Genomic DNA, 14,726 nt, shown 5'->3' on the forward strand with positions numbered 1-14,726 from the left:
CTGAAGAAATAATGGTCAAAAATTTCCCAAATTTGAGAATACACGAATCTACACATCCAAGAAGCTTAGGAAACTCTAAGATAAACTCAAAGATGAACTCTAAGAGTTTGATACATGGACACATCATAGTCAAGTTACTAAAAGGTATAGACAGGGAGAATCTTCAAAGCATTAGGAGAGAAGTCACTGGTCATGAGCAAGAAATTTTAAAAATATTAGCAGCTGATTTTTAATAAGAAAAAGACATGGAAATCAGAAAATAGTAGGATGACATAAAGGATGAAAGAACAAACAATGCCAAGCAAGAATTTTTTATCTGGCAAAGTTCTCCTTTAAGAATGAAGGTGGGAAAAAAAAAAAAAAAAAGAATGAAGGTGAAACCGGGACCCCTGGGGGGGCTCAGTGGTTGAGCGTGTGCCTTTGGCTCAGGGCATCAGGATCAAGTCCCATGTCGGGCTCCCTGCATGGAGCCTACTTCTCCCTCTGCCTATGTCTCTGCCTCTCTCTCTGTGTCTCTCATGATAAATAATTAAAGTCTTTGGGATCCCTGGGTGGCGCAGCGGTTTGGCGCCTGCCTTTGGCCCAGGGCGCGATCCTGAGGACCCGGGATCGAGTACCGCGTTGGGCTCCCGGTGCATGGAGCCTGCTTCTCCCTCTGCCTGTGTCTCTGCCTCTCTCTCTCTCTCTGTATGACTATCATAAATTAAAAAATAAAATAAAATAAATTCTTTAAAAAAAAAAAAAGAGTGAAGATGAAATCAAGATTCCCCAGGTAAACAAAAGCTAAAAAGCTCAGAAATAAATCCATCAATCAATTCATGTTTGATAAAAGTACCAAGACCATTCAATGGGGAAATAATCATTGCTTCAACAAACGGTGATTGAAAAATTGGACGGCCTCATACAAAAGAATGAAATTGGATCTTAATTTACACTACATACAAGAAAATAATTCAAAATGGATAAAGACCTCTATTTAAGGGCTTACGCTATAAAATCCCTAGGAGGAAACATAGAGGAAATTTTTCCAAATAGATTTGACAATGGATTCTTAAATATGACACCGAAAGCATAAACAACACATACAACAAAAGATAAATTTCATTTTGTTACATTAAAAACTTTGACGCATCACAGAACACTACCATAAGGATGAAAAGACGCCCACACATGGGAGAAAATATTTTCAAATCATATGTGTGTTAAGAAATTAATACTAAGAGTGTAGAAAGAGGTCTTACAACTCAGCAACAATAAAACAAACAACCTAATTTAAAAATGGGTAAAAGACTTGAATAGCCAATTCTCCAAAGAAGATATGCAAATTGCTAATAAATACATGAAAAGATGTTCAATAGTATTAGTCATTAGAGAAATGCAATCAAACCACATAATAAGCCATTTCACACTTACTGGGATGACTATAATAAAAACCAAATAGAAATGAGCAACACACCTACTAGGATGACTACAATAAAAACAAAACAAAAAATAACAGCTGGTGAGAATATGGAAAAACTGGAACTCTCATGTGTTGCTGGTGGGAATTTAAAATGTTGCAGCAACTCTGGAAAACAGTCTGGCAGTTCTCAAAACGCTAAACAGAATTAATGTGTGACCTAGAAATTCCACTCCTAGATACATACTCAAAATAATTGAAAACAAAGATTCAAAACATTTACTTGTATATCCATCTTCGTAGTAGCAGTATTTACAATAGGCAAAATATAGACACATCCCAAGTGTCTATCAACAGAGTGATGGTTAAACAAAATGAGATATATATATATATATGAAAATTATTCAGCCATAAAAAGGATTACATTTGCTACAATATAGATGAGCCTGAGAGATCTTATGCTACATGAAATAGGTCAGACACAAAAGGAAAAATATTGTATAATTTTACTTACATAAAATATTTATAATAGGCAAATTTGTAGAGATAGAGAGCATGTTAGAAGTTAACCAAGGGTAACTTTGGAAGACAGTGGTAATGGTTGCACAACATTGTGAGCATAATGTTACCAAATTGTATACTTAAACAATGGTTAAAAGCACAAATTTTATTTTATATATATTACCACAATAAAAAATAATTAACAAAAATAGAGAAAACACATTTAAATAATATTAGAAATAGAAACAAGAAAAAAGTACAGAGAGACCTAGCATAGCTTGAAAGAAAGTGAATAACTATATGACAATGAATTTGAAAAGATTCTCAGTGTTGAAATGTTTCTGGGAAAATTAAACTTACCTAAATTGACTCAAGAGAAAACAAACAAACAAGCCTGAAAGACCTGAATAATTCTAGAAATAAAAAATAAATTAGACCAGCAGTAAAAGCTTAACTACTGCTCCCCAGAAAGAGGCTTAGATGTTCTTCAGGATAGTTCTCTCTTTTTTTTTTAACTGATTTTGTTTATTTATTTGAGAGAGCATTTATTTGAGAGAGCATGCCTCTACAGGGGCAGAGGGAGGAGAAGCAGACTTCCTGGTGATCAGAGAGCCTGATCCCGAGATCATTGCTGAGCTGAAGGCAGGCGCTTCACCATCTGAGCCACTCAACTGCCCCTTAAAGGATAATTCTATCCAACTTTCAAAAATGATGATTCTCAATCTTACAGAAGTTCTTTCATAGTAGAAATGAAAGTATGCATTTATGCATTCATTTTATAATGAAAGTGTCAATTTATTTAATGAAAGATGTTGATATGAAATCAGCAAGGAAAACCAGAGTAGAAAACTTCCTTGTCTTCATAAGATATATTTACCTCAATAATATTCTTAATGGTAAAATATTAGAAGCATTATCTTTTAAATGAAACACAACTTAATGAGGCCAACTATAACCTATTCTATAAACATTATACCAGAGATCCAAAGCAGAGAAAGACAATTATCATATGGTTTCACTCATATGAGGAATATAAGAAACAGCACAGAGGACCTTAGGGGAAGAAAAAAAAAAATGGAATGGGAAGAAATCAGAGAGGGAGATAAACCATGAGAGACTCTTACCTATGAGAAAGAAACTGAGGTTTGCTGGAGGGGAGGACGTGGGAGGGGATGGGGTAACTGGGTGATGGGCATTAAGGAGGGCACATGATATCATGAGCACTGGGTATTCTATGAAACTGATGAATTACTGAACTCTACATCTGCAACTAATGATGTTCCCTGTATTCTGGCTAAATGAATTTAAATTAAAAAAAATACATGTAAAGATAAAAGGAATAAAAAATAATACAAGAACCTGGATGGCACAGTTGGTTAAGCCTCCAATTCTTGGTTTTGGCTCAGGTCCGGATTGAGCCCCACTTTCGACTCCACATGGCATCTGCGTCTATCCCTCTGCCCCTCCCTTACTATCATACTCTCTCTATATATATAATAAATAAATAAATATTTTACAAAACAGAAGAATACACAAGAATTTAAATTGTCAATAGCCAAACTGTGGAAGGAGCCTCGGTGTCCATAGAAAGATGAATGGATAAAGAAGATGTGGTTTATGTATACAATGGAATATTACTCAGCAATTAGAAACGACAAATACCCACCATTTGCTTCAACGTGGATGGAACTGGAGGGTATTATGCTGAGTGAAATAAGTCAATCAGAGAAGGACAAACAGTGTATGTTCTCATTCATTTGGGGAATATGAATAATAGTGAAAGGGAATATAAAGGAAGGGAAAAGAAATGTTGGGAAATATCAGGAAGGGAGACAGAACATAAAGACTCCTAACTCGGGGAAATGAACTAGGGGTGGTGGAAGGGGAGGAGGGCGGGTGTTGGAGGGGAATGGGTGACGGGCACTGAGGTGGACACTTGACGGGATGAGCACTGGGTGTTTTTCTGTATGTTGGTAAATTGAACACCAATAAAAATTAATTAAAAACTTAAAAATAAATAAATAAATAAATAAATAAATAAATAAGAAAACAGATGTATTAAAAAAATAAAATAAATTGTCATTTACAGAAGATATAAATGTTATGGACAAAACTATAAATAATTTACAAAATAATAAATAGGGAATAATAGGAAAGTCTTATGAAATCACCTAAATATGAGCTCAATAAGCAAAAATAATTTTCATTTCTATATACAAACAATGAATAGGTGAAAATATAAAGATATATACCATTTAAAATAAGAAAAAAAAAGGGACACCAGGGTAGCTCAGCTGTTGAGCATCTGCTTTTGGCTCAGAGCGTGATCCCGGAGTTCCAAGATGGAGTCTCACATTGGCTTCCTGCATGGAGCCTCCTTCCCCCTCTTCCTATGTCTTTGCTTCTCTTTCTCTCTCTTTCTCTCAGCGTGTCTCTCATGAATAAACAAATAAAATCTAAAAAAAATAATAACAAAAAATAGGGCACGTGAGTGGTTCAGTAGGATAAGCTGCCAACTCTTGATTTCAGGTCAGGTCATGATCTTAGATGGTAAGACTTGAGCCCCCACGTCATGCTCTGTGCTCAGTGGGGAATCAGCTTGAGATTCTCTCCCTCCACCCCTCCCCTGTCCTGCTCTCTTTCTCTAAAGTAAATGAATAAATAAATCTTTTTAAAAAATAACAAAAAATGGGGCACCTGGTGGCTCAGTGATTGAGCATCTGCCTTTAGCTCAGGTCATAATCCCGGGGTCCTGGGATCGAGTCCCACACCGGGCTCCCTGCAGGGAGCTTCCTTCTCCCTTACGTCTCTGCTTCTCTTTCTCTGTCTCCCATAAATTAAAAAAATCTTTTAAAAATAATAACAAAAAAAGGGGTTTCAAAATGCATGCTGAGAAATGGAATATCTGAGTCATAAGATGAAGTCTTATTTTATAGCAATAAGAGTTAAGCCAATTTCTGGTGGTTCAGGGACTCACACATTGGCCAGAAGAACACAATCTAGAGCTCCCAAACCAACATCCTCATATATAGACTCTTGATATATGTCAAAGTTTTCCATGCAGATCACTGGGGAAAGGAGGTCTATTAACAACATGGTTATGAACACTACTAAATAGTTTCTGGTTCAAGACACAAAAGTCCAGGGCCAGAAGGCTTCCCAGGGGAATTCTATCAAACATTTAAAGAAGAAACCATACCTAATCTACTAAAGCTGTTCGGAAAGATAGAAAGAGATGGAATACTTCCAAACTCGTTCTATGAGGCCAGCATCACCTTAATTCCAAAACCAGACAAAGACCCCACCAAAAAGGAGAATTATAGACCAATATCCCTGATGAACATGGATGCAAAAATTCTCAACAAGATACTAGCCAATAGGATCCAACAGTACATTAAGAAAATTATTCACCATGACCAAGTAGGATTTATCCCCGGGATCCAAGGCTGGTTCAACACTCGTAAAGCAATCAATGTGATAGATCATATCAGCAAGAGAAAAAACAAGAACCATATGATCCTCTCAATAGATACAGAGAAAGCATTTGTCAAAATACAGCATCCATTCCTGATCAAAACTATTCAGAGTGTAGGGATAGAGGGAACCTCCCTCAGCATCTTAAAAGCTATCTACGAAAAGCCCACAGCAAATATCATTCTCAATAGGGAAGCACTGGGAACCTCTCCCCTAAGATCAGGAACAAGACAGGGATGTCCACCCTCACCACTGCTATTCAACATAGTACTAGAAGTCGTAGCCTCAGCAATCAGGCAACAAAAAGAAATAAAAGGCATTCAAATTGGCAAAGAAGAAGTCAAACTCTCCCTCTTCGCAGATGACATGATACTGTACATAAAATAAAAAAAAAAAAGAATCCACGCCAAGATCACTAGAACTCATACAGCAATTCGGCAGTGTGGCAGGATACAAAATCAATGCCCAGAAGTCAGTGGCATTTCTACACACTAAAAATGAGATTGAAGAAAGAGAAATTAAGGAGTCAATCCCATTTACAATTGCACCCAAAAGCATAAGATACCTAAGAATAAACTTAACCAAAGAGGTAAAGGATCTATACCCTAAAAACTACAGAACACTTCTGAAAGAAATTGAGGAAGACACAAAGGGATGGAAAAATATTTCATGCTCATGGATTACAAGAATTAATATTGTGAAAATGTCAATACTACCCAGGGCAATTTACACATTTAATGCAATCCCTATCAAAATACCATGGACTTTCTTCGGAGAGTTGGAAGAAATTATCTTAAGATTTGTGTGGAATCAGAAAACCATAGCTGGGGCATCACAATGCCAGATTTCGGGATATACTACAAAGCTGTGGTCATCAAGACAGTGTGGTACTGGCAGAAAACAGACACATAGATCAATGGAACCAAATAGAGAATCCAGAAGTGGACCCTCAACTTTATGGTCAACTAATATTCGACAAAGCAGGAAAGACTATCCACTGGAAGAAAGACAGTCTCTTCAATAATTTTGCTGGGAAAATTGGACATCCACATGCAGAAGAATGAAACTGGACCACTCTCTTTCACCATACACAAAGATCAACTCAAAATGGATGAAAGATAAATGTGAGACAAGATTCCATCAAAATCCTAGAGGAGAACACTGGCAACACCCTTTTTCAACTCAGCCACAGTAACTTCTTGCAAGATACATCCACAAAGGCAAGAGAAACAAAAGCAAAAATGAACTATTGGGACTTCATCAAGATAAGAAGCTTTTGCACAGAAAAAGAAACAGTCAACAAAACTAAAAGACAACCTACAGAATGGGATATTTGTAAATGACATATCAGATAAAGGACTAGTATCCAGGATCTATAAAGAACTTGTTAAACTCAACAGCAAAGAAACAAACAATCCAATCATGAAATGGGCAAAAGACATGAAGAGAAATCTCACAGAGGAAGACAAAGACATGGCCAACAAGCACATGAGAAAATGCTCCGCATCACTGGCCATCAGGGAAATACAAATCCAAACCACAATGAGATACCACCTCACACCAGTGAGAATGGGGAAAATTAACAAGGCAGGAAACCACAAATGTTGGAGAGGATGTGGAGAAAGGGGAACCCTCCTGCACTATTGTTGGGAATGTGAACTGGTGCAGCCACTCTGGAAAACTGTATGGAGGTTCCTCAAAGAGTTAAAAATAGACCTGCCCTACGACCCAGCAATTGCTGGGGATTTACCCCAAAGATACAGATGCAGTGAAACGCTGGGTCAGCTGCACCCCGATGTTTAGAGAAGCAATGTCCACAATGCCAAACTGTGGAGGGAGCCTCGGTGTCCATCGAAAGATGAATGGATAAAGAAGATGTGGTTTAGGGGATCCCTGGGTGGCTCAGCTGTTCAGCGCCTGCCTTTGGCCGGGGGCATGATCCTGGAGTCCTGGGATCAAGTCCCACGTCCGGCTCCTGGCATGGAGCCTGCTTCTTCCGCCTGTGTCTCTGCCTCTCTCTCTCTCTAGGTCTATCATGAACAAATAAATAAAATCTTAAAAAAAAAAAAAAGAAGAAGAAGAAGATGTGGTCTATGTATACAATGGAATATTCCTCAGCCATTAGAAACGACAAATACCCACCATTTGCTTCGACGTGGATGGACCTGGAGGGTATTATGCTGAGTGAAATAAGTCAATCGGAAAAGGACAAAAATTATATGGTCTAATTCATTTGGGGAATATTAAAAAATAGTGAAAAGAAATAAAGGGGAAAGGAGAAAAAATGAGTGGGAAATATCAGAAAGGGAGACAGAACATGAAAGACTCCTAACTCTGGGAAACGAACAAGGGGTGGTGGAAAGGAAGGTGGGCGGGGGGTGGGGGGGGGGTGACTGGGTGACGGGCACTGAGGGGGGCACTTGATGGGATGAGCACTGGGTGTTATGCTATATGGTGGCAAATTGAATTCCAAATAAATAAATAAATAAATAAATAAATAAATGCAAAAAAAAACCAGATGTATATTTCTAGGTTATTTTCTTAAAAGTGTTATTTCTGGAAAATAAGCAAAAATTCAATTTCATGATATTGTGCCATAAAGTTTTCCAAAATTATTTTACCAATTTATATGCTCACAATTTGTGTACATTAGGTTTCATTATTTCTATCAATCTAGAGAGTGTGAAAAGTGATTTTTTGTATTTTCTTCATTAACAATTAAGCTGTATATATTTTTATATGCATTAATTTATGCTTCCTTTTCTGTGACATGACTATTTATATTTTGGCTGTTTTTCACTTGATGGCTTATTTATTTATTTGGGGGGAATAGGGGCAAAGGTAGAGGGAGAGAGAGAATCCCAAGCAGGTCCCATGCCCAGTGTGGAGCCTGGTGTAGGGCCCAATCTCACATGTTGTTTATAATAGCAAAAAAAAAAGAAAGAAAAAGAAAGAAGAAAAGAAAGAAAGAAAGAAAGAAAGAAAGAAAGAAAGAAAGAAAGAAAGAAGAAAGAAAGAAAGAAAGAAAGAAAGAAAGAAAGAAGAAAGAAAGAAAGAAAGAAAGAAAGAAAGAAAGAAAGAAAGAAAGAAAGAAAGAAAGAAGAAGAAAGAAAGAAAGAAAGAAGAAAGAAAGAAAGAAAGAAAGAAAGAAAGAGAAAGAAAAAAGAAAAACAAGCTAAGGGATCCCTGGGTGGCGCAGCGGTTTGGCGCCTGCCTTTGGACCAGGGCGCGATCCTGGAGACCCGGAATCGAATCCCACATCGGGCTCCCGGTGCATGGAGCCCGCTTCTCCCTCTGCCTGTGTCTCTCTCTCTCTCTCTCTCTCTCTCTCTCTGTGACTATCATAAATAAATAAAAATTAAAAAAAAATTAAAAAAAAACAAGCTAAATTTCTATTAACATGCAATTATCAATTGAGAGTATCTTATGTAACTCAGTATAGAACAGGGAAATGCATTTTTTTTAACTGCAGCCATGTAAACTGTACAACTCAGTGTTTTCATATATTTTACATTTAAATTTGACCAAAACAATTGTTTTTGTCAATGTTAATATAAAAGCATTAAAAAATCAAGAGATGGGAATAATAAAAAAATTATTTTAAGGATTTTATTTATTTATTCACTAGAGACACAGAGAGAGAGGCAGAGACGTAGGCAGAGAGAGAACCTGGCTCCTCAAGGGGAGCTGGATGGGGCAGGATCCCAGGACTCCTGTTCCACACCCTGAGCTGAAGGCAGACACTCAACTGCTGAGCCATCCAAGTGCCCCACCAAAATTGTTATAAAGCCTAGAAAATCCAGAATATAAAATCTTTCATTTTTTAGAATTTCTTTTTATGATCCCAAGGTAACAAATAGTTATGAAAATTATCAGAGAGATAATTTTTGTAATTTATTCTTTACTAAAATTGGCAACCTCAGGCATTCATTTTTTTTTGATTTGAGGATGAATAATATTTTATTATTAATTATTTTTTGCTCAAAGCATGATTATATAGAGGACAGTATTTATGTAATTTCTTCCTGTACTGATTCTTAATTACATTATTATTTAATATCATACTAGTTTCCTTATTTAAGAATTACAATTTTAGGGACGCCTGGGTGGCTCAGTGGTTGACCATCTGCCTTTGTCTCAGGGCGTGATCCTGGTCTGGGGATCAAGTCCCTCATCAGGCTCCCCGTGAGGAGTCTGCTTCTCCTGCTGCCTATGTGTCTGCTTCCCTCTCTGTTCCTCTCACGATTAAATCAATAAAAAATCTTTTTTTAAAAAATGCAATTTTATTAAATATGAATTTTTGCATAGACAATATAAACAATGTATGAATGCATGATTATATTTTAGTAAGAAATAATACTAAATGACTTATAGTGGTATAATTTGCTCCCAGTTTTGCTAGCTTGTTATAATCTATTTGAGAGATTCTGTTACCAAAGGATACAGAAAAATAAATCCGATACCTTTAAATCTGGCGATCTAGATTCAAATTTAGCTCTAACGTTTTTTAAGCTTTACTATTTAATGGAAATAGCACACTCTGTGTTTTTCCATGTTAGCTTTATAAAAATGTATGCAAATGTATGGAAAACCACTCTCCACCTACATGTACTTTTTATAAAGCCTTCTCAAAGTAGATTTGCATTAATCATGCTTCAAATAAGGACGTTCTATAAACAGAAGCCACGCCATTTCATTGAAAAATTATTACAGAAGGTACATTACTGCAAATAAAAATCATACAAAAATTATAAAGATTGAACTTTAGGGATAGTCTGACATAATCCATTGCCATGGTATTAAATTTACATAGATAGATGCAATAAGTCTGATATGCATTTTAAATATTTCCCTGCCTAAGTTTTAATTCTATTAAATATTGCAATATATTTGAGATGTTTGTTTCTGTTTATGCCTAGGTTATACAGATAAATTTTGAAGAATTTGATCTGGAGATTGGCTATGATACTTTGACAATCGGTGATGGGGGTGAAGTTGGAGACCCCAGGACAGTGCTCCAAGTGTAAGTGCTCAACATCTCATTTTTTACTTTGCCTATCAGGTCTTTATTAAATCTTACCCTTTCTTTTTTCTTTTTAATCGGTCCCTCCCACTACTACCAACAGAAGAAGCATAGTAACTTGGTGATTATGTACAACCTACATGTAATATTCTTATTAGTTCCTCTTCAATGAGGTTTAAGGTACTTGATCCAAAGAGAATTTTTTTAGAACCATTCTCATTTGACCTCAATTGACTTAAAAAAATTATTAGTGATTTTACTGTTCATTTCAAAACTTAATTGTCAAGTGCATGTGATGTGCTTATTTCTTTTTATATTGGAAGACAGGGATGGTTCTTTTTAAAATAAATTTGAAAACCATATATTGAATGAATGAAATAAAAGAGTGGATATAGTAAAATGCGTGGGATATTTAAGTGAAAAAAAAGTCATACAGTTGGTTTTTTGAAGAAGAATCCCAAAATTAGCTGGACAACAAAAGACCAGGTAGAGAACAAATGTGTGGATGGTAAGTGCCTTTATAACCCAAGTGAGTAGTCAAATGGAAATAAGTGTATGTCACAGACTAACATGAGTTTCCTTCCATTGATGGTAGGAAGAAGAAAAAAAAGTTACATTTTTTTTCCTCTTCTCACATTCCTCTTGTCATACTGTCCCATTTCTTTGTGTAGTAGTTTTATTTGATTGTTATATTTCCCTCACTCTGAGAAGTTATATTAATCTTGAAAAATTTATGTGATTCCCATTTTTCTTTTATATTCTTCTGTCTGGAACCAGGAAGTGTTTCTCAAACTTGCTTTTCTCCCTCAGAAACAAATTACACTTCTCCGAAAATATAACTCTTTTCCTTGAGTAAGGATGACTATAACAGAACTTAGGCAGCACCTACTCCTGGAGGTGTTCAAATAAAAACTGGCTAACTAGCTAACAGATTTTACAAGTTCTGGAATTAGATCAGAAGTTCCTTTGAACTCTAAGATTCTGTAATAATAGAACTTGCTGGATTTGTATCCACCAGAGAAGCTGATATAAATTTGAGAGAATCTGAATCATATTTCTCAAGGATGTTAACTTTCCAACTTTAGGACCACCCACCTGGGCATTTGGAGGGCCTGGAGTAAGAATGCAAATAAATGCAAACTCACATATCAAATGCCTAAATATTAAAAGTTATAAATCCAGCTATATATCATTAAATATAGTATGTTCCATCCTCTGACCTTGACAAATACACGTTCATGGGGACCAGAAAAGACAAGTTTGAATTTAGAATTCTAGGAATTGTGTGATTTTCTTTGTTGGAACATGAAAGCATGGGCAAATGTGATCTTAGCCCCAGCCTACATCTACTACCCACTCCTACCAACTTCAGCTCTATCCTTCACCATGTGTGTGGACTTCCCAGCTTAAACATTTGAACTGGTCACACCCCTCTGCAAGCACTGCCCACTGTGCCAAGGGGTGCACATATAGGCCCTAATGATACAGGAGAGCTTGGTTTTTGTCTTATGAAGTGAAAAATAGATCTCACGGACAACAATAGAAGTTTATTAATGAGAGATACAGAGAAAGCTATCAGAAGGGAGAGGGGTGACGACACGGTTGCCACTGAGGGCATTTAGTGGCAGTCTTTTATTGAGAATCTAGCCAGAGAGCCCATGGCCTTGAGATTCTTGTCCAGTCTTTATTTAAGTAGGGACTATTGATAACACCTTAATGATTTATTTCTTTGTGGTGTGGTGAGTTTCTGTGATTATTTAGTAACCATCAAAGGGAGATACTCTCTAACGTTTTGGAGCTAGAGAGCCAGGTTTATTATTCTTCTCTGTTTTTATTGTCTTATTTCTGTTTTCTTGGGATGGACAGGAACCTGACTCTGGGCCTGTCAGTGTCCTTGGGGTTTATGAGAGCCCACAGATTTCTGGGAGCTTAACTCTGGTCTTTTCCCTTTATTTCCCTGCCTAGCCCCATCTGCCCCTAACTCATTCCTACATCACTATGTTCTGGCCCCGGAAATATGTATCTGGAAAAGAGACTCACTTGGCTCCAGGTAGCAGGGAAATCCAGAGTATTAGGTGCTAGTGAGTTGTAGAACAGTACTTCTCAAATAAACTGTAATATAGAAGATTTGTTTTTCTTTGCAATACATCTTGAGCTGATACTTTTGTATAGTGAAAGAAAAATAAGTTCCTAGAAAAATGAAATAAAACCACATTTAAGTGCAATCCCATTATTTTTCTATCATGAAATTCACCACACAAAATTAGTCTTTCAAATTACTCTAGAAATTTCAAGAGTAATTTGAAGGACTTACTCCCAATTTCCATATTAATGACACTATGGGCTAGAAACTAGTCTTGGATCTAGAAGAAGTGGGCAAGGGATGCCAGCAACAGGCAGACCTAACACATCCCTGGGTGAGAGTTAAGGAAAGGTCAGAGGAAGACACTCCATGGGGAAGGAATTAGGAAAGGGGTCCTTTGGCTCAGGTTTAAAAGCAATTTTACATATGTGGCATGATAAATTGTCAAGAATTTATTTTAAAGCCCTAGTTGAAAAGAATTTATTTTAAACTATACTCTTCTAACAGGTAAAACTAGTGTCCATCTAGACATCCTATTTAGCAATGTTCATTCATCTATGAACTCTTTTTCAATTTTTAAGTTTGATTCATATGCTAGTAAGTAACTTTTGGCACCAAAATTATTTTTGTAAAAAAATTTATTTTAAAACTTTTAATAGCAGGATGCCTGGGTGACTCAGCGATTGAGCATCTGCCTTTGGCTAAGGGCGTGATCCTGGAGTCCCAAGATCGAGTCCCACATCGGGCTCCCTGCATGGAGCCTGCTTCTCCCTCTGCCTGTGTCTCTGCCTCTCTCTCTCTCTCTCTCTCTCTCTACATATATATATATATATATATGTCTCTCATGAATAAATAAAAGATTTAATAGCTAAAAGTGTAAAAAAAAAGTGAAAAAAACCCATGAAAATGGATGCATCTAACAGAAAACTACATAATATCATATTTGAAATTCTTTTACAAGAGGATGAATTCAAGCTACATTAATTTTATTGATTACTATAATAAAATTGTATTATATTAATTGATTTAATAAACAAACAATTAATTTAATAAACACAGGACACATCACTTTGGTAAATATTTAACCAGATATAAAATATTCCAAGCTGTTCTGTTTAGGTCATTGGATTAAATTAAGCACTGGAAATATGTGGCATTTTTGTTTTTCATTTCCTTTTAATATTTAAGTTCTAAAAAATAAAGTCAATTGTCATACTCTATTCTATAAAAAATATATGTAGTCCATAAAGTCACAACATGTTCAATAGTTAAAATAATGCTCCAAAAAAGGAACTAATTATGAAATATTTATAAAAACAAGTCTTGTAATGTCTTTCTCTGAAGTACAAAGCATATAGTATTTGCAATACAGTAACTTAAAAATAATTAAGGTATGTGGCGTCTCTTCACCCTGAGACCTTGGCTTCAAAGAAATACTTACAATGAACTTATCATCAATAAAATTATTAAATAATAGAGAATGTCTTATAATTGGACAGCATATGCAATACTGAGTTCTCCATATATTATTATCCAATGAAAATTCCTAAAATAATTCAATTTAAGTTGCAATCCTAAATCCACAATTCAGAGATTTGTTGCTTCTGCCATTTGTTGTCTCATAATCTGTTGCCCATTTGTACACTTGTCTCTCTCATTCATTTTCTCTTCAAGGGAGTTGCTTGGAGGGCATTTTCCCCCTTTTTGAAACAGCATTTTTTAATTCCTGGCAGCTGCATGGTGATATAGTGACAAGGGTCAAAAGAGAGCAGAGTGTGAACATAGCCAGCTGATAAAAATTCAGGTAATGGATTTGAACAATCATGCTATTATCTTTTAAAGGCTATTAAAATAACTTTAACTTTCTCCAGACTGTTTTCCATGTGCTTTTTTCACACTTATGTGTAAATTCACCTGATAGTGAAAATGGATGTAATAAATATGAGAGAACTAACAGTGAATTGAATTGTTGAATTCACCTCCAACTCTCAATTCATCTGCGCAGAGAAGGAGAGGATGTTGATTATATGGCCACCCTTCTCATGTGGATAGCATCACATGAAGGTGGTTGAGTATTTGATCAAGCGTGTGATTCTTTTCATTTTTCTTACCTTCTTTCTCACATGTTTTGGTGTTTCCTTACTGGATTCATGGTGATACTGTAAAGATTAGTGAAATAAAAAACTGCAAAATAAAAGATGAGGGAAAAAAGTCTTCTATTCCTAAGATAGTTCTGGAAATTGATG

At 36.0% G+C, this 14,726-nt stretch overlaps 1 protein-coding gene across 3 annotated transcripts in view; it reads left to right on the forward strand.

Annotated features, from left to right (window-relative positions):
- Positions 1-14,726, forward strand: part of CSMD3 (CUB and Sushi multiple domains 3) — a 1,188,176-nt gene that overhangs the window by 604,830 nt on the left and 568,620 nt on the right. For all 3 annotated transcript variants that reach the window (XM_041769740.1, XM_041769741.1, XM_041769742.1), the window contains one exon: positions 10,294-10,397. In XM_041769740.1, the coding sequence (XP_041625674.1) occupies positions 10,294-10,397 (104 nt within the window). The remainder of the gene's footprint in view (positions 1-10,293; positions 10,398-14,726) is intronic.

Source organism: Vulpes lagopus, chromosome 9 (genome assembly GCF_018345385.1).
Source record: "Vulpes lagopus strain Blue_001 chromosome 9, ASM1834538v1, whole genome shotgun sequence".
Classification (NCBI taxonomy): domain Eukaryota; kingdom Metazoa; phylum Chordata; class Mammalia; order Carnivora; family Canidae; genus Vulpes; species Vulpes lagopus.